General features: G+C 39.6%; 2 protein-coding genes across 7 annotated transcripts in view; one reads left to right on the forward strand and one right to left on the reverse strand.

Annotated features, from left to right (window-relative positions):
- gpat2 (glycerol-3-phosphate acyltransferase 2, mitochondrial) overlaps nt 1–15,874 on the forward strand; it is a 125,121-nt gene extending 109,247 nt beyond the window's left edge. For all 5 annotated transcript variants that reach the window (XM_059338221.1, XM_059338219.1, XM_059338222.1 and 2 more), the window contains 7 exons: nt 2,623–2,807; nt 3,615–3,692; nt 4,886–5,014; nt 9,284–9,407; nt 9,776–9,844; nt 10,194–10,249; nt 15,310–15,874. In XM_059338221.1, coding sequence (XP_059194204.1) covers nt 2,623–2,807; nt 3,615–3,692; nt 4,886–5,014; nt 9,284–9,407; nt 9,776–9,844; nt 10,194–10,249; nt 15,310–15,426 — 758 coding nt within the window. In that variant the 3' untranslated portion in view covers nt 15,427–15,874. The remainder of the gene's footprint in view (nt 1–2,622; nt 2,808–3,614; nt 3,693–4,885; nt 5,015–9,283; nt 9,408–9,775; nt 9,845–10,193; nt 10,250–15,309) is intronic.
- A 2,516-nt stretch (nt 15,875–18,390) lies between these two features.
- fahd2a (fumarylacetoacetate hydrolase domain containing 2A) lies at nt 18,391–24,487 on the reverse strand. Of its 2 annotated transcripts, none has more exons than XM_059337296.1 (8): nt 24,324–24,487; nt 22,709–22,980; nt 21,902–22,118; nt 20,846–20,905; nt 20,591–20,753; nt 20,257–20,365; nt 19,626–19,713; nt 18,391–18,540 (listed from the first exon to the last, which is right to left on the reverse strand). In XM_059337296.1, the coding sequence occupies exons 2-8, from the start codon at nt 22,978–22,980 to the stop codon at nt 18,478–18,480; spliced, it is 972 nt and encodes a 323-aa protein (XP_059193279.1). In that variant the 5' UTR covers nt 24,324–24,487; the 3' UTR covers nt 18,391–18,477. The 2 variants fall into 2 exon arrangements, with proteins under 2 accessions (XP_059193279.1, XP_059193278.1); XM_059337295.1 differs by lacking the exon at nt 24,324–24,487 and adding an exon at nt 24,174–24,316.
- Nucleotides 24,488–24,791: the final 304 nt, after the last annotated feature.

The raw sequence follows: 24,791 nt of genomic DNA on the forward strand, positions 1-24,791 counted from the left end.
CCAGATCGATGGATTGTTATACTCCTACTCAGTAATTATCAAACTATATTTTAATTACATTAAAGCAACCTGGAACAACCTTTCCCTTACATTGTTAAGGACAAAAAATACAGGACTTGATTTGATTGAACAGCAATGCAGTCCAACTGGCATCGTGGCATAAAGTCAATATGTACTACTTTGGAACCATTGTAGTCAAACAACTCCTGAACAACACTGTGGCATTTACTGTCACCAGGCTGTTGTGCTCCCTCTGTGGCCTCCAGGGTGAGACACGCCAAACCCTGGTCCTTGTCAAGATGGTGAAAAATGCCAGCATGTTCACTTTTCTGGCTTCAATTGTGCTCATTGATAATTGTCCCTGTTATGAAAATTCACCACAGTCAACTTATTGTGGGTTTTTTTTATCACGATCCACAATAAAATTGAATGTTGTCACATCCCTAACTGAGTGTAAATCGTCCTCAGTTGTGATTTGTAAAAGACAAACTACAATCAGTCCTCCTACTGGACAGTCAACAGTTGGCCTGGCGACGTGTCCCCAGCTAGACAAAACATTATTAAGTCTTTCTGTGACCAAGTGTTTTGTTGCTCAAACTTTAATATATATTTTCATTCACCACAATCTTTCTCTAACCCTGACCTCACTGTAGCTGTGCAGTGCAAGTGCAGACATTGCAGATAGTAACAATTTTTCAAAACATTGGCATTTTGCATAATCCAGGGTTTTGCAAAATCGCCCAGTTTTGGCATTCTTGTTTTGGAAAAAGGGTTGGAAACAGCATAATATGTGTGAGTACTATATATGATCATCATTCAATGGCGGAAAGCCTAGATGTGGTAGAAGTGTTATATCAGCTCATTCTTGAGCCAAGAGCTTTCTGTTAGATAAATTGTACTTGGATGTGTGCTATATTTTCCCAGATATCATGCTCACAGGCAGACTGGGGTGAATCCACAGATACTGTAGCCCTGTTCTGGCCTTGTAGGTGGAGTTAAAAATAATGGTGGTGTTTCACAGGAAGCTACCTTGCCTATATGAGTCATTTTCCTGCATGACTTGTTTTGGTTGTATCCAGTAGGAAGTGTGGGCAGTTGGCTTTGTACTCTGTGCTGGATATGGATGTGAACCTTGAGTGCTAAAAATAGGTTAATGGGTATCAGCTATATAGAGGTGATGATATTTTTTTTAGTAATATCCAGTGATGGAAGAGATTCTCATCATTTACTAAATTAAAAGTAGCAATTTTACAATGTAGAAAAACTCAGTTAAAAGTTGAAGTCATGCATTCAAAAATGTACTTAAAACTTATAGTATAAAATAAAGATTATAGATGCATTAATGTGTTCATCACTTTATTATCCCAGGAAAAAAGGAAAACAAAGTATTTATTTCTATGACTTTATATACTGCCTGGGATATTTTCCCTGGGGATCAATAAAGTCTGACCTCAACCTGTTATACATAACTTTACTTTGTTTATTATATGTTTTGTTATGAATCTGACTCTGCAGAGTATCAAATAGGGTAGTGGAAAAGAGAAAACAATATTTGCCTCTGTATTGTGTTGTAGTTGAAGTATAAAGTAGCAGAAAATGGAAATACTTTTAAATGAAAGAACAAGCACCTCAAAGCTCTATTAAAGTGCTTTACTTTAGTAGATGTACTTAGTTACATATTTTAATATATATAAGAGGTAAAGACTGGAAGAAATTATTGTAACATATGACCACCATATCAACATTTTAATTTATTCTTATTTTCTTCTCAAAATATTGTTAGTTATGTAATTAATGTTATCTGAATAAACAAACAAACAAACAAACCCATTTTTAGGAAAATTACAGTTCATTTGGATATTGCACAAAATGAAAATATATACTTTTTGTTTATACAAATTGCAGCTTTTATCCCGAATACGTGACACATTACGACTTAAAAGCTAATTCATCGTCCCTTGATTCTGGTATCATTCAAGTAAATATGAACTCATTGTATCGTTCCATCTATTACATTATATCTGCACAGCTGAGTTCTGTGCTTTTGACTAGGGTCCCCCCAGGACCCCAATTTTTCAAAAGCACCAATTAAAGCAGGAACAGAAAGCAATGATATGAAGTCATTAGTGACAAACTGATTCATGAAAAATAGAGTGATAAAAAAAGAACTTGCGAGAAATGACAAAAAGCATACCTCTGGGGTCTGCTTGAGATGACTCGAGCTCAAATCTTCTCCAGCCTCTATAAGGATTTGTACTCAGTGATTTTCTTCCAGGTTTGATTTTGTGACAAAATCTGTGACTCTGCTTTGGGACACGAACAATCTGGATGTCAAGACTTTCCCACCAGTACATGAAAGCAGGATAACAGGGATGAAAAGTACAAATAAAGAGATAACACTTGTGTAAATGGTGGAAATCCTCAATTTTACTTATCAGCAAAATCTCATCAACTGATCCATCAAAGACTGTGTGTTCAGTGTCCAAACATTTTGAGATATTCTGCCAAGATACAAACTAAAACCTGCTTACTTTGGATGATATCAAGCACCAGGTTTCTCACAGTTTGTATAAAGAATTAGAGGCAATAATCAGATGTTAATCTGTTTGTGTTTGCTCTTAGCGTGTGCGGTGTCGGCCATGCTGTGTGAGGTGGTCGGCAGCGGCGTCAGCAGCAGGGTGAGGAGTGACGGCGTGGACGGAGATCAGGTCAACAGTGACATGGAGTTTGATGTGGTGCTCTGCCAGTCCGAGCTGACAGAGAGAGCCCTGCAGCTCTGCCATCTCCTGCCTCCGGGCTTTGTGCCAGTGAGTATGAATTCATATCACACACGCACACACACGCACCCTGTGTGTCTCATTCAATGGATGTTTAATGGAGCTGAACAGCCATTCATCCTGCTCTGCTGCCTCTATCTCAGGCAGGGAGAGGTTTTGAATTGTGTGCGTGTGTGGATGTGTGTGTGTACGTGCTCTATCAGACTGACTTAAAGGGCTCCCAATCTGAGCCAGAAATACGGTTCCTTTCTCTGTTTGCTCAGCTTTCATTTCGGCAGCTGCTCTTTCTTGTCTCTTCTGCTTGCAGCGATGTTTCTCACTCCATTTCTCACTGAAAAATATCGCTCCTGGTCTCATCTTCCTGCCGGCCATCTTTCATTCTCCTCCTCTGATCTCTGCTACGTCTCTACTACACACCTCTTGCTCTTGTCAGTTGTCTCCTCCTGAACTTCAGATGTGACGTGCTGAAGGCGTTTCTGCGTCTAACCTTCCTTCACCTTTGAGTTCATTCTCTCTTTCGTACTTCTTCTTTTTTTTTTTTTACTCCCCCTTTTTCCGACTCCCTTTCTCCTCTCTGTCCTCTCTCTTTTTTTTCACAATTAGATTGGCTTTATGGAGATGATGTTTTGGATCAGTCATGTTGACAACAAAGCAAAAGGTCACATATAAATAACAGAATACAAAGAAGAGAGGAAAAAATGTGTCCAACAAGATTTTTTGCTTTGTGACATGCAGGAACATATTCTCCTGACACGTCTATTGGAGTGCAGAGTGGTATGAATTACTCTTTTGGGAGGGTAAGAAAGTTTCTCTCTTTTTCTCTCTCTCTCTCTCCAGCCCTGTCAGTCGTCCCAGAGTTTCGCTCTGGATGCAGTTGACAGCCTGGTTCGCTGTGGCATCCTGATCATGGAAGAAGTAAGATAGATTTTTAAACATTTCCAAAACTTTTCTCTCTAAATGGCTACATCATTTTCCCACTCTACCTGTTCATCACCTAAATAGCCGACAGACCCAGTTAGAGACCAGCTGGTGAGCATGGAGGAGCATTTGGAAGCTAAAGAGGCACATATTCTTTCTCAGTTGTTGGTGGACACCAAAAAACAGAGCTAAAAGGAAGTGAATATTCACAAGGTGGTCAGCCACACAACTCCAAATGAAAGATTATGCTCCGTAAGTGCTGAATGTGTATAGAAAAACAATTACTTGTTTAGTAGAATGAAAAAGAAATTGAAAAGTAATCATAAATGGATCAATTCGTGTACGACTTTCTCCAATGGGAATTGGTGTTTGCTCTTTATTATTAATCAGTAAAACATTTACTTGCATATGAAATGTGATATAATTCCCTCAAACCATAATATTACCACTTTGGTTCATTATTTATGCTTGGTGCTGATTTGCTAAAGTCCATAGTATTTATCACAGATAATGATCAATATCAATTAATTTCAATTTGATTTGTCCACATATCCTACATTAGTGGATAGTGACAGTTAAATGCAGCTCATGAGTATAACATTTATTCTTTTCATTACTTTAAGTGTAAGTGTAAAAGCTGTATAATGTGCAGCTGCCCCGTTAAAATCAATGGTTGGCATTGAGAGGTAAAATAAATGCATTAACTTGTGAATTCACACTTGTCATTATTCCTCTCATGCCTTATCTGCAACAACAGTGTTGCTTTATGCTGTAATATTTTTTTCACAGGCTTCATAGTACGAAGTAGGAGGTATGAGATCTGTTTGTGCAGTCGTTTAGTCTAATGACGCTCCAAACACCCTTTCATGGGACCGTATGCAGAGCTTTAAAAGGAAACCTAGATTAACAGAGTTAATTGATAATCGCTGGTGTGGTAGCCTACCTGTTATCTCTGATCAAGGCTTCAGACTTTGTCAAGCTAGATGAGGCAAAGTAACCCTTGCTCTGTCGAATATGCTTTGTGGTAAACCCCTCAGATTTTCTTTTTGTTACTCACTCATTACATTAAACACAAAATGGGCACATTAGGCTCAAACAATCAGTATTTAAGTCCATCACAGATGGCTTTACCAGACAGAAGGGTTATAGAGTGACATGCTGCTGTCTGTTTTGCCCTCCATCACATGCAGATTCCAAGGGACGTTCCCATCTGTGATTTCTGGAAGAGGGACGGCGCTCTGACCTGGACAACCACTGACGACCCCTATCACAGTGACTCTGACTGTGACATGGAGGAGCAGGACCCACGCTCCTACAAGGTACAGGAAAGCACTGCTGGGCCCTCTTCACGTGTATTAGAGAAGCGTCAGAGGTTATACGAAGAGAAAAATGTTACCGTTACATTAAGTACAAAAGACGCCTGCCTACAGGGCATGTGCAAAAAAGCCAGACACACCACATGAAAAAGAACTTTGAAGTAACTAAATCTCCATTACAAAAGCACCTCCACATGTGAGTCGTAATTTGAATGTCAATTTGCAGTATGTGTCATCTTTAAAAGAAGCCCGACCGTCATGGATGTTACATGTGAGTACTCAAAGCAACACGAGGAAGCTCACCAACTTCCTGAGGGACCAAACAGCCGCTGCTCAAAGTGCAGGTGCATCAGTCATAAACACTGCAAAGACACTTTGAGGTGCCTCAAGAGTCTGAACGTGTTAAAGTACATCAAGAGAGCACAGCAATCACAGTAGACATATACAGCTTATGAATTAAGTAATTTATTCAAAATGCAACAAAAGAAGATTTCCTCACACCCTTTTTTCACCAACATAGTACGGGTTCTGTACCGGCGTATGTCATACCAAAGCATTTCGACTCAAAATAACTTGGTTTGGAACCCAACAACAGCCAGTTTTCCCTGACCTGAAGTGCGAACTGCAGTGGGCGTGTCGCATTCTGCGGGTTGGAAAGAAAGGATGCATGCTCATAATAGTCTTCTACGCCCTCTTTCCCATTTGTAGTCTGTCCATGCGTGTTGAAAAACAACAGAACAAAAGCTTGCAGGTGCAATCTGCTCTCTTGCTACAGTCTTATTTCTTCCATCGTGCATTTTGAAACACCCTCTGTTGATGACACATCCTTAAATACAATAATTCAGCTTAAAACTGGTGGAAACAGAGGCTGTTTTGTTAGATAGTACCAAGATCAAAGGAATCCCGAAACTGAAAATACATATTACTGCAATAAATGGTTAAACCTTGATGTGAGTGTTCTGACTGAACTTGGCACACAAATGAAAGAGAGCAGCAGTCCACACACTAAATATTGCTGCAAGCACTTAAAAAATGGTAAGTGATCCAGCCTTCAAAGTTATTGTCAGGTAAACATCCATCTGAGACAAAATGGCAGCTTCACCTACAACTCTAGAAAGTCATTATGCAGACAACTTTCCATGCATTTTTGTTAACAAATGTTTGTCTTAATGGGCAGCATTTTATCAAGAGGTCTGAATATTCAGTGTGTGGATGTGTGTGTTTTCTATTCTGCTTTTGTACTTCATCTTTACCCGACTGGAGTTGGATCCACACACTGTCATCTTACTTGTTTAAATGGGATAAAGCCGTATGTAACACACACTTCTTATTAGGACATTTAAGGAACACTGTAACCAGCTACAGTAAACCGTACAGAAAAGTTTTTGCTTTTGCCGCAAGCAAGTTGACTTACTAGCCCAATAAAACCACTACTACCACCTCCACACTGGTCTAAACTCCTCTCTCTGACTTCAGCTTTGTCCACTGAGGAACCAATGTTTTTTAGCTTTACTCTTCTACTCTTATATTTTGAGTTTCTTGCCTACTCATCCTCTCCCGGTGCCTCTACTCCGCTGCCCTCGGGTCAAGTCCTGAACAAGGACAGAAAACACCTCCATACCCAAACAATGGAAAATATTCCCTCACCTCCTCTGCTGCCTGTTATAACTTAGCCTGGCTAAATTCACTTCAGGTGGTCTCACGAAGCACGCTGGCAGCAATCCAGATAACTAATTCTCAAGGAAAAGCCTGGTCTTGTGGGGGCTCAAAGTTTCAAGTTGTATGCCCAAACAGCTGAACTTTAAAAGATTAATTTTGTTGAATATACATGAACAGCTTTGTTTTTCCAAAGGCACGTACATATCTCATTAGTTTTGTGTTACTGTTTATTTAAAGGAACACCTTTATATTGCTTCTCGGGTGGCAAGGATGTTAATGGTTGTAGGCATACCCTCAATTTTTTATTTATAACCTGCATCTCAAAAATAAACTTAGTATTTTGAATTGGCCGATATATTAGTATTCCTATTTTAACTTGCTACTTTTTAAGAGCCACTTTGCCCAATTTATTTAGATTATCTAAATATTATTGCCCATCCAGTCTATGAGTATTCTTTTGCCAAGCAGCCTCTCTGACCTAATGTGTTTTTACTCCTCACACTATAAACAGTAGCTCTGCTCTCTCTTTTCTCTCAGTTGAGTCTAAAGTACTGCTGTGTGTTTAAGCTTTCAAGTCCACACATCCACATACTGATTGTTTAAACACAGATTGAATTAGCCTAATTGACTAAATGGCGACTGCTTATTGAAAAATTGGATGAGCTTCATTGTCACGCTGAATGAACCACCACTTTGACAGAAATCTGGATATTTACTGTAATTTTTAAGCACAAAAATGAGGGCCGCTGAGCAATGACTAATGAAGAATGACCGATAACTTTGATTAGTTTTTTACACTAGGATGAGTTTACATGTAGCCTATAGATAAGAGATTATTCTTTATCTTCTCCAGCCTGTCCAATATGCTGTGCTGATATAAGCATCCTTCCCTTGAGAGATTTAACATTTCATAATGGTTTTGTACAGCTGTGTAATGACTGAGAATTAAAAGCCAATTTCACTGGACCATCTTCACTCTACAGTATAAACTCTGCCCCCCATATATTTCCATATTACGTTATTATAATAGCCCTATACACAACTATTGTTAAACTGTTTATTAAGTGATTTAATGAACCCCCAGTAAAATGGCCTCCCTCATTACCAGACATGAATAAAATGTTTTTCTGAGTTCAGTGAAGAACTTGACTAGCCTGCACAGAGCTCAGCCCCATCAAACACATTTGTGATGACTTTGAATCCTCAATCTGACCCTCATTACTCAACATCAGTGCCCCACCTCACTAACACTCTTGAGGGCTGATTGGAAGCAAATCCCTGCAGCCAGAAATCCTTTCTAGAAGAGTGGAGGCTGTTAGAGCAGCAGATAAATGTTCATGGTTTTGGAATGAGGTGTGAAATAATCATGTAACGTTCAGCTGTCCACATACTTTTGGCCACGTAGTATGGCTGCACAGTTTATCATATAATTGTGATAAGGATTTTGGCCTCCCCGAATTGCATGATCAACTGTAATTTTGGAGTTTAAAATGCGCACTCTGATCATAGCCAGCCACCAGGGCCATCCAGATATTTTTGTTTTATTTTTGGGGGGGGCTGTCATGCCTGAAGAAAACATTTGTGATTGTTGTGGCTGAGGTCCAGAATAGAGGAGTCATATATAACAGGGAGCACACAGCACTGAATTTAGAATTTAGTTTACTTCGTCTTATTTTGAGGCAGAGGTTTGTACAAAAGCAGAAATGTAGCACAACATGGAAGTGAGAACAGTGCTCTGTTTATTCAAATTGTGCAAAAGTGCAATACATATTTTGCCCCTAAAATCAATGAAGAATCGTGATCTTTATATTGTAATTTATATTTAATTTATGTAATTATCATTTAGGCCATAATCATGCAGCCCTATCATGCAGTGTACATTCATTTCAGTTTGAGAGCTTTCTGTTGAGGTCCGGTTCAAGGTGCAAGGTTTAATTTATTCATCCATAAAATCATGGAAATTACAATTCTTGGATCCTAATCAACCAACACTGATTGCAGGAAAGATAAAAATAACAAATTCTATGATAAAAACTGCTGTAGAATGTTGGAGGGTGCTGAGGGATCATTCATAACAACAGTTATAAAAACGTTAGATAAAAATTAATTAAAATCAGAGTTTATGTCCCTCACATTTGTGGTTTTACTGTTTTATCCACTGTGGGATAAAGGAGGGAAATTAAGGAAATAAAACAGGAAAATCCTCTGAATACATGGGGCAATTCTAGTCTTTATTGGGACTTTTTGTTATGTTTTGTTTGGTGTTTCAGTTATTTTGTCCATCACTTTAAGGTGCAGTATATTAACAATGTCTTCACATGTAACTCCACAAAGGACAAACAAAGAGGCTGAAGGTTTATATAAAAACATGAATATGTCACTGCATGAAACAGAATACAAAGCTGGGATTTGAACCTGCGTCACCCACATAAACATACTTTTCTAATGTCTCCTGGAGCTGAAACTCTTCTTGGGGCCGACAGGCCGACTGACAGTGACTCCTCTCTATGTGCTCATTGTAGCGGAAAATGATCTTTCAATCCTTCACTCCCCTTCCATCCTCATTTTGCCCTTTCTGACCACTCCTGCCTCCGTATCTGTCCACTTTTGTAGATAAGCCAGCCGAGCCAGTGTCCAGAGATGCTCTTCTTCCTCTGCAGTATGCTGGCAGGTCATCTGAGGACGCTGTGCTGGACGATCACAGGACTGGACCTTCTACTACACACATCTCTGCCAGGTATGTGTGCTGTATGTTTAAGCTGCAGTGTTTGTGTTGGACTAACACATATAACTGGTTAAAAGATCTTTTGATGGTAACTTTGTGAGACCATCACATGTTGTTTTTCAGAAAACATGAATAGCTCGTAAATCGTAAAATTATTTCCACATTTAGTCAAAATGAATGCTGATGGTGTTCTTCATGTCTCTGATATTTATGTTCCACCCTAAGCCATTTAAACAGCCCCACCAGCCATAAATATACATTATGGTGGCATGTCACTGAACCATAAAAAGCATATATATATATCCTGTATCTTAGCTGACTGCCCTCACTTTGCTCTGTGTGCAATAACTGGCTCTGTTTTCATGTGTTTCTTGCTGCAGAGGCAGAGTTTGTGGCTCAGATACGCTCCCATCTGTGTGACACGGCAAATAATCAGAAACAGCACTATGGTGAGTTCAACCTGACATCCCCTCCTAAGATCACATACACACACATCTTCGATTTCTCTGTCGTAACCATAAAACCTTGTCCTTTTGCCTTTTCCCACTGATTCAGTGTGTGTTGTAACAAGTCTGCAGACATCCCCCTCCTGCTCACCCATTCACATCACATGATCTCCTCTTTTTATAAAACATATAAGAAAATCTGAAACTACCCAAACGACACCCCTCAATAATGCACAGTATAAAAATCCCATCAGTCCCACTGATAATGGCTTGTTCTGTTATCCCGACCTGGTTTTTCTGGATATCTGTCTGTTCTTTTGATTCATGTATGCCTTTGTGCCGTATCTCACAGAGAGCTGCGCAGAGGAGGCTGCACACACTGCAGTTAGATCCCTAATAGACCTGGGGGTGAGTGACAGCGTCTACGTGTGTGTGTGTGTGTGTGTGTGTGTGTGTGTGTGTGTGTGTGTGTGTCTTTCTAAATCTGTCTGTCTGCGGAGAATTACAGCTTGACAAAGTTTAGGCGCAGTCCAACTCCCGAAAAGTTAATCTTGAATCCGTCCCCAGGTGAGCCTTAATCCAACCCCAAATCCCAAATCTCTAGTAATCAATCAATCACTGGCAGAGCTTGTCAACTATACTCACAAGTTTTCAGCTCGCAGTGAACATGAATCTAACCTGACTTTGCTGAAACGAGAGAAACTGAGCCTGACTCGAGCCAGCCATATCCATCCATCCATCCATCCATTCTCGTCCGTCGCGGGGGCAGCAGACTAAGAAGGGCACTCTTCCCAGCCACAACGTCTAGCTCCTCCTGGGGGACCCCGAGGCTCCCTCCGGATGTCTGAGCTCCTCACCCTATCTCTAAGGCTGAGCCCAGCCACTCTACAGAGGAAGCTCATTTCGGCCGCTTGTATCCGCGATCTTGTTCTTTCGGTCACTACCCAAAGCTGGTAGACTGGATGGACCGGTAAATCGAGAGCTTTGCCTTCAGGCTCAGCTCCTTCTTCACCACCACGGTCCGGTACAACACCTGCATCACTGCTGACGCAGCACAAAACTGCCTGTCCATCTCACGCTCTGTTCTACCCTCACTCGTGAACAAGACCCCGAGATACTTGAACTTCTTCGCTTGAGACAGTACCTCTCTCCCCACCCAGAGGGGGCAGTCCACCATTTTCCGGCAGAGAACCATGGCCTCAGACTTGGAGGTGACCCCCCCCAGTGAGTGCTGGAGGTACTACCGAGTACCGATTCATGTAAAATCAAACGGTACCATGTTTCGGTACCTTAACGGCGTTAACTTTAAACTGATCATTGATTTCAACCTGTTTTCATTTAACGTCTTTGATTAACAAGCGTGCTGACGATCGCACTATTTTTTTTTTTTTTATTTACCTCGTCTGGTCATGTCTGCTTACCGCGGCCACTAGCCACTAGCTGCTGCCCTCTTCCACCCCGGCGCAGAGACGAACAGCCGGCTCTAGGCCTGCTAGCCGCCAGCTGCTATCTCTCCAATGTATCCTCTACCCGGGCTTGGCCTTCGTCTGCCTTGAGATGGGACCTTCCTTACTCCGTTTGCTCTCTCCATTCTTCTGTAGACCAGTCATTAGCAGCTAGCTGCTGCATCTCTGGTCCTCCGCTAATACTCCGCTCTTCAACTCAGGAATATTACCTGCCAATTTACTCCAAACTGCCTCGCTGAAATTAAATCCCTCGGACTCCTGCGTCATCCTCGATATGTGCAACTTTGTTTATTCCAACCATGCCATGCCCACAATACTGTCTGACCGGTGCTGCGCCGCACAGCTACGACGTCATCACAACAAATCTCACGTGCACTTGCAACCTTTTTTTTTTCTCCTCCGTGCACTTGCAACCTGAGAGTGCTCCTCTGTTTTCTTTGATAACACTGCAACCTTCATGTTACAAAATGCACGTTCGCTCAACAATAAAGCACTGCTCATCCTGGATTTTATATTGTTTTGATATATTTTTTAAAGTTTATATTTTGAGAAATAAATATGTTGAATTGAAAAAATTTGATTTTATTATTAAACAAATTAACATTTATTACCACATAAACAAATGCAAAAGTAACGAAAATTGGTACCGTTGAGTACCGGAACCGAGTCCCAGGTACCGGGTATCGGTACCATATCGGTTCAAATGTGAAAGGTACCCATCCCTAGCCAACACCCACTGGGAACGTGTTTGACGTTGTGCCGAGTATGCGGACACAGCTCTCACTTTGGTTATATAGGGACCGGATAGCTCGTAGCAACGAGCCCGGTACCCCATATTCCCGCAGTACCCCCCACGGTCGTAGGCCTTCTCCAAGTCCACAAAACACATGTAGACTGGATGAGCAAACTCCCATGACCCCTCCAGAAGTCTTGCAAGGGTAAAGAGCTGGTCCGTTGTTCCACGGCCAGGCCAGAAGCCGCATTGTTCCTCCTGAATCTGAGGTTCGACAATTGGCCGGAGCCTCCTTTCCAGCACCCTGGAGTAGACTTTCCCGGGGAGGCTGAGAAGTGTGATTCCACGTAATTGGAACACACCCTCCGGTCCCCCTTTTTAAAAATGGGAACCCCAGTCTGCCACTCCACTGGCACTGTCCCAGACCTCCACGCAACACTGAAGAGGTGTGCCAACCATGACAGCCCAACAGTGTCCAGAGCCTTCAGCATCTCGGGGCGAATCTCATCCAACCCTGGCACCTTGCCGCCAGGCAGCTTTTTAACTACCTCGGCGACTTCTGCCAGGGATACTGATGAGTCTTCCCCTGAGTCTTCAGACTCTGCATCATCATGAGCATTGAAGCTAGCCATATCCAATCATGTTTGTCGATTTATAAAGAGAATTCACTGGGCCAAGGACACAAGTGATTTTAAATTAGAAATTAGAGAAGTGTAGCACAGGCAGCACATCATTTTTTAAAAGTCTCTTAACTGTGCTGGAGTGATAGAGATTTCACATTTTGGTCTTTATTCTTGTCTATATCTCCTTCACATTTACCCCCATTAAACAATTTCAAACTAGAATGGTGCATTCATGTTCAGGGTCAGATTTTCTGAGTTGGGAAGTTGTTCTTCAAACTCATAAACTTTATGAGCTTTAAGTCTTAATGTGGAAACAACATAATCACTACAAAGAAGATGTGTTGTATTGACAGCTGTTTCCATGACAAGAAGAGCAAACAAAACGGATCAGATGAGCCATGAAATATGATTTAGAACTAATTTGTCTGATTATTGATTATGACACTACATGAACGCAGCACAAATTCCATATCTCACAATGCAAACAAAAGTGAAGAATAATTTGTGTTTCTGCCCTGTGATTCGGATCCACTACAAAATTTAATGTGTTCTCTTTTTTTGGCCCGTGTTACACTCTTCCACCGAGTTTAATTAAAATCAGGCCAGTAGTTTTTTCTATAATCCTGCATACAGACAGATAAACAAACCAGCGGAACATCACCTCTGGCAGAGGTAACTATGCTACATATAATTTGTTTTTTAAAACATTTATGAATCATCAAAAATTCCCTTTTATCTCAAATTTAATTGCTGTGCAGGGTCAGAAAGACGCCTCTAAATAAATCATAGCTGGGATCAATGGTGTACTGGAATACAATTTTGATGTACATGTACAGCCGCAGAGCAGCAGCATTAGTGCTCCGTCTGTCAAGTTCAGGCACAGTGTTCAGTGTTCAGCACAGGTCAGCCATGTATTAACAGAGCTCCAGAGCCCAACACACAATCACTATCAATCACATGCATGCATTGTTACAGATTAACCTACTTAGAAGACATGAGAGATATAACACACTAGTAAGCAGTGGCAGAATGTAACTAAGTACTTTTACTCAAGTACTGTACTTAAGTACAATTTTGAGTTACGTGTACTTTACTTTAGTATTTCCCCATATGTAACTTTGTACTTCTACTTCGCTACATTTTGAGGCAAATTTTGTATTTTTTACTCTTTTTTACTTATTTAGCTGCCATCAATTTAAAGTGATTTTTTTTTTTAAATAAACCTCAGAACTGTTAAAATGAGCCCTACCTTAAAATGCTGCTTACATAAATGCATCAATACAAATAATCAAATAATATATTGGGATTATATAAATAACAATCTGAGTGGAGTCATTCTGCATAACGAGTACTTTTGATACTTTAAGTACATTTTGATGCTGATACTTTTGTCCTTTTACTGAAGTAAGTTTTGAATGCAGGACTTTTACTTGTAGTGGAGTAGTTTCACAGTGATTGTCAAAGTGGCAATGTAATGGATCTGAATACTTCTTCCACCACTGCTAATAAGTGAGTTTCTCAGGTGCTGGTCAGAGCCAGGCTAGCTGTCATGCTAAGCTAAGCTAAAGGCCAGCTGACTTTAGCAGAAGTTACTGAACTATTCCTTTAAGTTTATAAAGAATGACTGCTAAATAATACTTTGAACACAGGTTAAAAAGTGTAAGGTGACTTATTTATGAGGATTCCTCAGTGACGTACTGTATTTCTCCTGCTTCCTGTGGGTTGTGAGGTGGCTCCACTCTGGCACGAAGGACAGATTCAACTTTTGACAAGTCCAGATAAAGGCCTCACATTCATTGTGATGGATTATCGAGCTGCAGCAATTTCCAAGACTGTGGAAGTTGTTTTTCATACAGTGCAAGAAGGAAAGCAAATGGTTTATATGAGCGTCTGTTATCTCCATCTGCGCTGACTCAGAGTCTGTAAACAACAGCAAGGAATAATAAAAAGGAGAAGGGCAACCGATCTGATAAACGCTGAGGAAAAAGAGAAAAGAGAGGCTCACTTATAACTCTGATGCAGTCCTTTTATCTATAGGTATATTAATCAGTACTTAGACCCTTCATAATCATAATTTATCACTCAGCCTTTCAACCCAAAAGTCTCCTCCACCAGACTGTGGGTTGGGAATCACTGCCTCTTAAAAATAGAGCATCATTGACCTATATATCTACTAAGATCTCATGAGGGTGTCATTAACTTTCTCATCAAGGTTATCAGTCAGAAATGGTCATAATCGTACTTGTCTTTGGGATTTAATAGCTAATTCCACTCCCTGGTGTTGATTTCTAAGGTCTACAGGTCAAATGAAAAGAGAAATGTGCATCTATTGTTTATCTAAATGTAAAATTAAAAAAAGGGCATCATTATCTGAAGTTCGGCTATCCCATTTGAATAAGGTGGTTCAGTGGTCCTTACATAACATCTTTGTTTTCCTTTTTCATTTTTGAATGTCCTTGTTTTGAAAGGTCTTGTTTTTATCTCTGTTATTACTTGTGTTATTTTATTTGGCCTTGTGGAAGAAAAAAAAGCCCAGCACTAACGATAAGAAAAGCTGCACGCTCACAGTGTTCATATAAAGGTTACTAAAGAAAAAGCATTATGGCTGCAAGTATCCTGACAGTGCTGTGTTTATGTTCGCTTCAGGTCCTTTCGGAGGAGCTTCAGAAAGGAGGCGTCTTCCTGGGTGTCGCTCCTTTGTTCCAGTTGTCAGAAAACCGGCAGAAAGTGCACCGCTTCATCTCACAGTACCTCTACAATTAATGCGTGTAACCGTGCAGCATGACTCAAGGCCCTGACACGGCTTTGTTGTGTTGCAGAGAATGACCTCATCCTCTGTTTGTGTCGGAGACGCTTGTGTTCGGTGTTAAAAAAGCTGCATGCTGAGCCAGGACGCTCACGCCTTTAGGTTAATTGCATTTTGATTTTTCAGTGATGAGACATTGATTTTAAGTTTATCTTTCGTAATAGCATTAGCATAAAGCCACAGGAGACGAGGATTATGAAGTCCCTGTAATCAGCTGTGAGGACTCCGCTCGCTGCAGCTCGTGTTTCGACCATGTTTATGTTGTAACGAAGGCCGCGCAAGTTTTGTTTGTGACATGAGCATTAAGTTCATTATTAAGTCCATTAGTTCTGCTTTTTTCTAGTTTTTGCGGTTGATCAGTTCACCAATGTTCAGACTGATGATAAATAAATCTCATTAATTCGACACATGCAGACTGAATAGGTTCTTTGTGCACAGACTTGTTACAAAATGCTTCTCATTCTTCTAAATATAATTTCCTCCGAACAGCTCATCATTGTAACTTGCTCAGCTCCTGAATGTACATCTTTGTGTGCTGACTCAGACCTCTGGAGAGTCTGTCTGTTCGATGCAGCCGTTTTGACCCCAAGGTGCAGAGAAAAATCAATGCTCCACTTTGAGCAGTACCTACAGGCGTTCATATTTTGGGGTTTAGAGCCGACTGTACAGTCAGGAGTCAGCTGTCGATCACAAGCCAAAGCTGCAGTTCAGCTGCTCTCATCCAATGTGGAACTCTACTGCCACCCAGTGTTGAACCGAGTGTTAAACACACATGCCTCACTATAGCTGGATCTTAAATCCATAATACACTAATGTAAGCAGGATTTGATCATTTGTTTTCATACATTTCATATAGAGATGATTTGATTGCTGCACTGCACAGACAAAAATGGAGCAGCTGAAAAAATGTGAAACAGCTCCAGAATCACTTTAAATACAAAAAAGTTCATTCATGTCAGTATACTGCCGTTAAGTATATATTTTTCTAATATACCAAATGCAAAAATAGCATACTATAAAAGATTAGTAGTCTACAACACACTTAGGGCTGTCAAGATATCAGATTTTCAACACACGATCACTGTGGCTAAAAGAGTCCATGATAACAATATTATCAGGATATCCATAGAACAAAAAAAACACTATAATATCTGTCAAATTAATCTTAAACTTGTTTTTTTGTTCATTTTTCCTCTCTTTTGGCAAATGAATGCAAGACATACCAACAATAGAATAAAATTAATTGATTTAAGGGGCACTGGATTATTTACATTATATTTTTGTGTATTAACATGATATCATTAAAATATTTTAGTTTTAAATATAAGTTATCATCAATACCGGTACATTGGGACAGCCCTATACACACTGTATACAGTTACGATGCTGTATTTGGGCACAGTTTCAAGTTACGTAACTTGAAACTGTGCCCAAATACAGCACCGGTATTGATGATAACTATACTAAGCTATGATAGTTAGCTAAAATGCTATTTCAGTGTAATTCAACAGTCTGATAAGACAGTCCTACAATTTGTCCTGTTGAGGGGTTGATTTAGCTGGATGTACAATCTCTATTCCAAAATATTTGTGACTAAAACATTAATAAAACATAATGTGGTAATCAGAAAACTGTACAAAGACAATACATTTATTGTTCAAACTGATAAACTTTAGTTTTTTGTAAATATACACTGAATTTGAATCTGATACACAGTATTTATTTTCATTTTACACAGGAACCCAACTCTTTTGGATTGTGGTTGTAGTTTGTGGAGCTTTTGAAGTATGTTGCATTATGTTGAGAACTGTTTATTTTGTCTACTGTGTTTATATCAAAGAGTAGAATAATTATTTGAAGTATGTCATTATAACCCAAAACAGTTAAACAGCACCACAGACTGCAGCCTCCAAAACTGTCACACAGTTGAATCAACACGTTCAATCAACAGTTTCAACAAACTGAACATTATAACCTTCGTGGATTAGGATTGATCGCAGGACTCTTGTATTGATGCAAATTAGTTAAAAATGCCTTTGAAGATATCTTTCCTAAATATATTAGAATAAAAGACATTCACTCGGTCTTCACAAAACAAATAATCACAAATTCCTCCCCAATAACAGTGTGTATGGGACAGATTTAAGATACTTTGGATAAATCTAAATCCAAATTTACTAATCCAAATCTAACGAATGAAATGCTGATTTTTTAAACCAATTCATGTCATACATTCCTAAGTGACTCGGTGTTTTGGTTTTGTTTTTTTAAATGTACAAAAAAATCACCCCATCACATTACTGTAAGATGGTCTTATTCAGTCTGGTGATTTTTCTGTCTCTGCCTTTAAAAAAAAAAAAAAAATGTAGCCTCAGTGAAAAACATAAATCAAAGTGCAGATCTAAGTAATTATGAAGGACTTTCCCTCAGGCGATGTACAGGACACATTTTGAAGAGAGAATATTTTTTATTTTTGAACTCCTCCATTTACGAAAAATCTGCTCACTTTTTATGATTAAGTGGTTGCTTGAATCCTTTAAAGTGCTATGTACAATTTATCATGATTTACACATAATTAGAAATATATATTTTTTTAACATGTTAAAATAAGTCATGGGGTTCACAATTTGTGCTTTATAGAATGAGTGGGTGGCTGCTGATATTATCAGGGGTATTTTTACAGCAGTGATGACTGTGACTCAATTACAGGTTGAGCTGCAAACAGCATGTTGAGTCACGTAATTACATTGTTTCATGGAGTAAAAATACCATGTTTTCCTTCCTAGAATGCCATGTTGTCCTTCCTCACATTTACTGTAGTATCGTGAATAAAACATTCACCAGGAAACATGCAGTTTTCTTACACATTTCCTGGCCGATTTTCACACATCCTTTTCGAAAAAGAAAATCAATGAAAATAGTTATTCATTGTGTGAAGCAGCCGATCAGAAGTGCAGTTTATTTCAAAGCAAAGGATTGTTGATGTTTTCAGCAGTTGGTCTCTGGGTTTAGACCACTCTGTTGATAATAGAGCCTAATTGGTCTATCTGGCACTCCACCACGTCTCCTTTCTGAAAGGAAAAACAGTTAAACAGTTAAAATTCACCTTTACTCTTTTTCAAGTGGTAAGCTTCCTCACTGTCCATTAAAACACTGTTACAGACTATACAGAGTCCCTGAAACTACCATAGATTAAGCATATTATATTCAGCCATTAATTTCTTGAGGATAAAATGAAAGTAAAACTATATACAGTGGTGGTAGAAGTGTTCAGATCTCTTACTCCAGTAAAAGTACTAATAACACACTGCAGAATGACTCCACTACAAATAAAAGTCCTGCAATTTACTGAAGTAAAAGCACAAGTTTCAGATTAAAATGTATTTACAGTATCAAAAGTAAAAATACTTGTTATGCAGATTGTTCTATATACTCCATGTATATTATTGTATTATTATTTTTGACTTTAATGTGGTTTAATTTATAAACATGCATAATCATTATAAATTGATTTTTCATGTTACATCTCGACCTGAAAAGTAACGAAAGGCTGTCGGCTAAATGTAGTGGAGTATAAAGCACAATATTTGCCCCTAAAATGTAGTGAGGTAGAAGTTTAAAGTTACATATGTGGAAATACTCAAGTAAAGTACAAGTTCCTCAAAATTGCTCTTAAGTACAGTACTTCAGTAAATGTACTTAGTTACATTCCACCACTGACTATATAGAGATGTCACGATACAAGAAATTTAGTATGCTACCAAACCAGTGAATTTCTATCATTATCAGTACCCAATTTGATAACACTGTAAAAAACAAAGAATCAATCTAATGTTATTCTCCCTGGTAGCCAGAGACTGTTGTAAATACCTGGATACAAATTAACTTAGAACCCTAGTCATCTGTAACTCGAGTTTTTCCTGGCAGTTACTCTCCCCTTATTTTCATAAATTCTTTTCACACAGTGTGGAGCAGAAACAAAGGTGCAGTGGCGACTCAGCAGACTGCTAATTTGTTGCTCTTGCTACCAGCATTAGCTGAAAATATGTGCATGCAGACCTTCACGTCTTGGTTCTTGTGACGAGTCTAAAACTCAAGTTGATATGCAGATAAAAGAACTTGTCCATACCTGCTCTACATTTGCTCATTAACTCACCTTGAGAAAGACGGGTGGCTTTCTGAACACACCCACTCCCGGAGGAGTTCCTGTCAGGAAAACATCTCCTGGAGTCAAAGTCACAAACCTGACAGGAGAGAAAAAAGTGGAGGCTCAGATTCAGGAGCTGTAAAAGCATGACTTGCTATTGACTGTTGTTGAGAAGTTTAAATCAGGCAAGAACAGCCAAAATAATAACTTCCATAATGTATCCTTGGTTAAATATGTCATGAGATCCTGTGACTGCATTTATTACAGAACGACCGAGGCATTTTCACCAGTAAGTCGAGCGAGGAGTTTCTGTCGAAGAGTCTCAGATCAGAGAACGCTCCAGTTGGCCAGGTTGCTCCAGGGCAACAGAGTGCCAGCCGTAGTGGATAAGTCTTCGTCGAAGCATGTAATTTAAGTTTCAAATTCATAAAGAATGGGAGACATTTGCTCGCTCAGTGCTACTTTATTTGGATTCATTTCTGACATGATTCCATTTGCATAATGTCTCTAAGGGAAACTGCGCTCTCAGCTCGCGTTACTGAAGCAGAAAAATGTAAAAGTTTCTGTATATATTATGTAAATCAGTGTGAAGTTTAAACATCATCATTATGGGCACGAATCATGCACAACGTGGACTTACTTAGAGACCCAGGCGACCAGCGCCTCTGTCTTAAAGATCATCTGGTCAGTGCTGCTGCTCTGGACTGTGTCTCCATTAACCAGGCAGCGGACACCCAGGCTGTGAGGATCTGGAGGAGAAAGGATTAAAAAAATGTAACTATTTTTGCTCGTTGCAGCCAGTGACATTAGCTGTAATGTTTTTTGTATGTGCTTGCGGACTGGTCACTTAAATATCTCTTTGAAAGAACGGAATTGCAGCTTGTTAATGCTGCTGATATTAAAAACAAGCCAATTGTCTTTAATTCCCTTCTCTGCCGCACTCTCCCTGCTGTAGTTTCTCGTTTCCGTCTCACCTTTCACAGCGTCTGCAGTCACTAAGGCAGGGCCGAGAGGACAGAAACTGTCAAACGTTTTTCCCAGCAACCACTGCTTCCCGTTGCGTTTCATCTGCCAGTCACGCGCGCTGACATCATTGGCCACAGTGAATCCGGCCACGTAGGAGAGAGCGTCTTCCTCCTGAACGACAGAGAGTGGAACCAGGTCAGAACGGAAGCTTCGCCAGAGCATCAAAGTGTCGTGGCCATCAAAGGTGATGTGGTGACGCTCACCTTGATGTTTTTTCCTCTTCGTCCAATCACAAAGGCCAGCTCCACCTCCCAGTCCACCTCCTTCAGCCAGACAAAAGATGAAACAAGCACAACAGTGTCCAAATTACCAACTACATTAAGTCTAAACAGCTTTAAGTCGCTAAAAGTCTTCACAAAATGTCAAAGTAAAGTATGTTAAAACAGTCAGTATCCATTTTACAAAATGCAAATAAAGAAATATATGGCATTCATTTGCCAAAAGAGGCAGAGTTCACTATAGATTTATCATTATAGTTTTATTGGCCATGATAATCATGTAGTAAAACAACTGATCTCATGACATCCCTAGGTGGAAAGTAGCTTTTTTGAGGAATTTTGTATTCATTTTTCTTGAGTTATTTCAAGACAAGAAATAAGATAGTGCTCATGAGAGAGGTGAAATTAAATTAATCTGCTTCTGTGGATCAAGTTTACACTAAATTAAGTGTTTTTCTTCTCGTTAACAAAACAGATTATTTTCATTTGCCTACAGAGTGTCATGCACAATTATTCAGATTTAATTCACCTGCTTGTGATCATTTTTTTAAAAAGTCTTGAATTACTTTTGGGGCCCAACCAAAATATTCAGCTCAGTGAAATATCTCTTGTTCTGTCCTGCTGATTTTACTAAAAGAACAATGAATATGTCTACTTCAGCCCAAAGATTTGGCAGAGAATCATCCATGCTTTTAATAAAGTATGCCTCGACTACTGCAGGGCATTTCTCAGCTGCCTCAACAAATGTGCTCTATCTCGACTAAAGCTGATCCACTAAAGCAGAAACGTTACCACACGTAAGACCTTTCAGCTTCTCTCTCCATTGGCTCCCTGTTACTTCTAGGATTGATTTTAAGAGAGTTCTTGTGCTCTCTGACCACCCGGAAGAGCATCACATCTTCAGATCTGAAAGATGAAAGCTACACCCTCCACAAACCAAATCAATGCACATCTAAAGGATCATTAAAGGCATTTAAATTTATCTTTTTGTAAAACACTTTGCCACATCTTTTTTTTTTAATGTGACATAAAGGTTCTCACCTGGCTCTCTGAGGGTAGAACGATGTCGTCATACGGCCCGGTGATGGCGCTGGGGAATTTGCTGAAGATGATGGGTTCTTTGGGGATCGGGGCGTTCTGCTCCAGGCAGTGGTCCCGGTAGTTCATCCCCACACACACCACCTTCTCCGGGGCCAACACAGGAGCCAGCAGCTGGATGTCTGACCGCTGCACCACACACTGACCGGACGACAGGGCTCTGATGAGGAGAGAAGAGGAGGATTTAGGAAAGGTTGAAAAAAAGGATGTATGAACAAAGAGGATGTAGGAAGACGATACTAATTTAATAAGCCCATTCAGGAAGAAGAAGTTTCAACACAAATCTGATTTTAATTAATTAGACTTTTTTTCAAGGAGAGCGAGTTGTTAATTGAGAAAAGATGGTGGTGAAGGAACAAAGTGTTAAACAATTTAGTTGATTGAAGAAGAAGATAATTTACCATCTGTGTTTTACAATGAGCGTGATTTAACAAGAATAGCTTGCTGATTCAGAAACGTGCTGCTGTTTTAAGAAGAGAAGATGGGGAAATATTAAAGTTTAAAACAATTAAGCAAGAAGGCTGTTGATTTAGGAGATTACATTCAGGATAAAGTGCTGATTTAAGAAGATTATGGTAATAGTGAAGATGGTTTATTAAGAAGATATTGAGGAGGAGGAGGAAGACGATGATTTGGGAAGAAGAAAAGTGTAATTAAGGAAGATGAAGCTCACAGATTAGGACGAAGAAGACAGCAATTAAGGAGCTAACAAAGATATTTAGTAATAATAGGAGTGAATGTGTTGGAAACCTCTGTGCACACTCCAGACCCTTGTCTCCCAGCTCCAGCAGCTCTCTCATGGTCGAGGGCATGGAGGGGTCAAACGCCTTCAGATCCACCACACCGAGCCCTCCGTCACCTTGCTCCACTCCCACTCTGATGGCTCCTCCGTCACCATGGGGATGAAACTGCACCAGGCGCATCCCTGCACCGATCAGGCCTCGCCGCTGCAGGTCTGTTGTTTGTCGCCTTCGAGTTAATAAACACCTAAAGATGCAAAAGGGGCGAAGAGGAAGTCTCATCTGTTGAGGACACAAGGAGTGGAAGTCATGTGAGGAGAAGAGGAAAGAAAACAGCCGACAGACGAGCAGAGAGAAAATAGAAATCAAACAAACAGCAAATGAGATTTCTGTCTCTGAGGGTGTCTGAGAGGCTTAGAGTTTTTTTGTCATTGTCAATACGTCACAGCTGATCCTTCACATGTCAAGAGACACAAAATCTAAATAGATTGCAGCACCTGTGCACAAATAACTAAAGCCAGACCGATATGGGATTTTTGAGGTCGATGCCAATACTGATTTAAGAACTGATATGGTGGCTGATTATAGGCCAATTAGGCTCTATTATCAACAGAGTGGTCTGATATAGTATATAAAAATAGAGCTTTTTTTATGTGGATTGTGCACTGATTTTTCCACTACTCTGTAACTAGAGAGCTACTTTCTCAAACATGAAACTTTATTAACCGATATATCTGTTGGGCTCTAATAAAAACCTGCCTTGATTATTATCCTATTTAGGATTTTTTTTTTCAGTAAATCAATTTATTATTAGTCTGTTAGATAACATACAATAGTGGAAAGTGTCCAATAAGGTCTCCAAAACAAGATACTGAAATTGAAATTGTATTTTTTTTAAATGGGCAAAACAGCAAATCCTCACATTTAGAATGCTGCAACTGGACAAAAATTAAGCATTTTCCTGAATAAATTAGTGCTCTTTAATAATACATATTTTTAAATGATTGATTACAGTTCAGTACACAAATACATTAATTAACTAATTGTTTCAGCACTAGTCCTATGAAATAACATGACCTTCATGTCTTTATGAACCATAAGACAGACAGAGACAGCTGAAAACTAAAATATTATGCAAAAACCAAATGTGGGAAACACAATTATGGCATGTTTCTTCTTCCCTTTAAAAAAAAATGTGACATTTCCAAGACTTAACTGGGATTTTTATTAACTTCTCTGACTTTAACAGTCTGAAACAAAGTTTTAAACTCAATACTCTGTCTGAGCTAAACTCAGTACCCAAACTAGCTTGTCGACTGGCAGCCACAAAATGGGTCAAGTACATATCATGTCAGCATATCTGCCACAGTGCACATTTATCATTACCCACTATCGCCTGATAACTGAGCTGTAAATCACAACCAGAACAATAAAAGCATGAACACAGCTGCAGTAGCTGGTTAACTTCTGCCTACCTGCAGCTCGAACCGAAACTTTGCTGTATTGTTTTTATCTGAGATAAAATGCCATTTCAACAGGAATGTGACACTGCAACCTACTACTGAATAACCGGGACAGTAGCTACTTCTTTCATGCCCTTTGTACTGTCTCTAGTTAATACTCACTTCTGCTTCAGCACAGAAAACAAGAGTTTTAACTACTTCCGGTTAGTATTTGTAGTTCGTGAGGTCAGCCCTGTCAGAATAGAGACAAAGTGCCCAACGGGAGCTAACGACAGAGTGTAGCCATGATTCTTGTTAGAACGTGTGAAGAAATATTCGCTATTTTCCTCATAAATGCATTTTAAAGCTGCTTAAGGTATTTGCTAAATTGGCTCTGGAAACTACAATTCCCTACTGTATCTTTAATGTTACTTTAAGAGCAGTGGGGATTTAGCGACTTCGCGTATTTGCGAGCTACCGGGAAGATAATGTATTATTTAAATTTCATAGCTGATCTTATTACTTGTACACACTTTAACTGATACAACTGGAACTAAACATCAGCCACTCAGTTATTGCGAATGATATAATTGCAAAACTCAATCTCTTAAAAGTGAAAAATGTGGCGTTTTACGACCGCGAAAGTCGTAA

This window comes from Centropristis striata, chromosome 7 (assembly GCF_030273125.1).
Source record: "Centropristis striata isolate RG_2023a ecotype Rhode Island chromosome 7, C.striata_1.0, whole genome shotgun sequence".
Taxonomy (NCBI): domain Eukaryota; kingdom Metazoa; phylum Chordata; class Actinopteri; order Perciformes; family Serranidae; genus Centropristis; species Centropristis striata.

Bases quoted from the DNA above. Each gene is read 5' to 3' on its own strand.
- fahd2a (XM_059337296.1), bottom strand. From the start codon at position 22,980: ATGAGACTTCCTCTTCGCCCCTTTTGCATCTTTAGGTGTTTATTAACT. The intron at 20,906-21,901 runs GTGAGAACCTTT...GTCTGGCTGAAG, and splicing joins TTCTACCCTCAGAGAGCCAG to GAGGTGGACTGGGAGGTGGA. The intron at 20,754-20,845 runs GTGAGCGTCACC...TCTGTCGTTCAG, and splicing joins GAAGAGGAAAAAACATCAAG to GAGGAAGACGCTCTCTCCTA.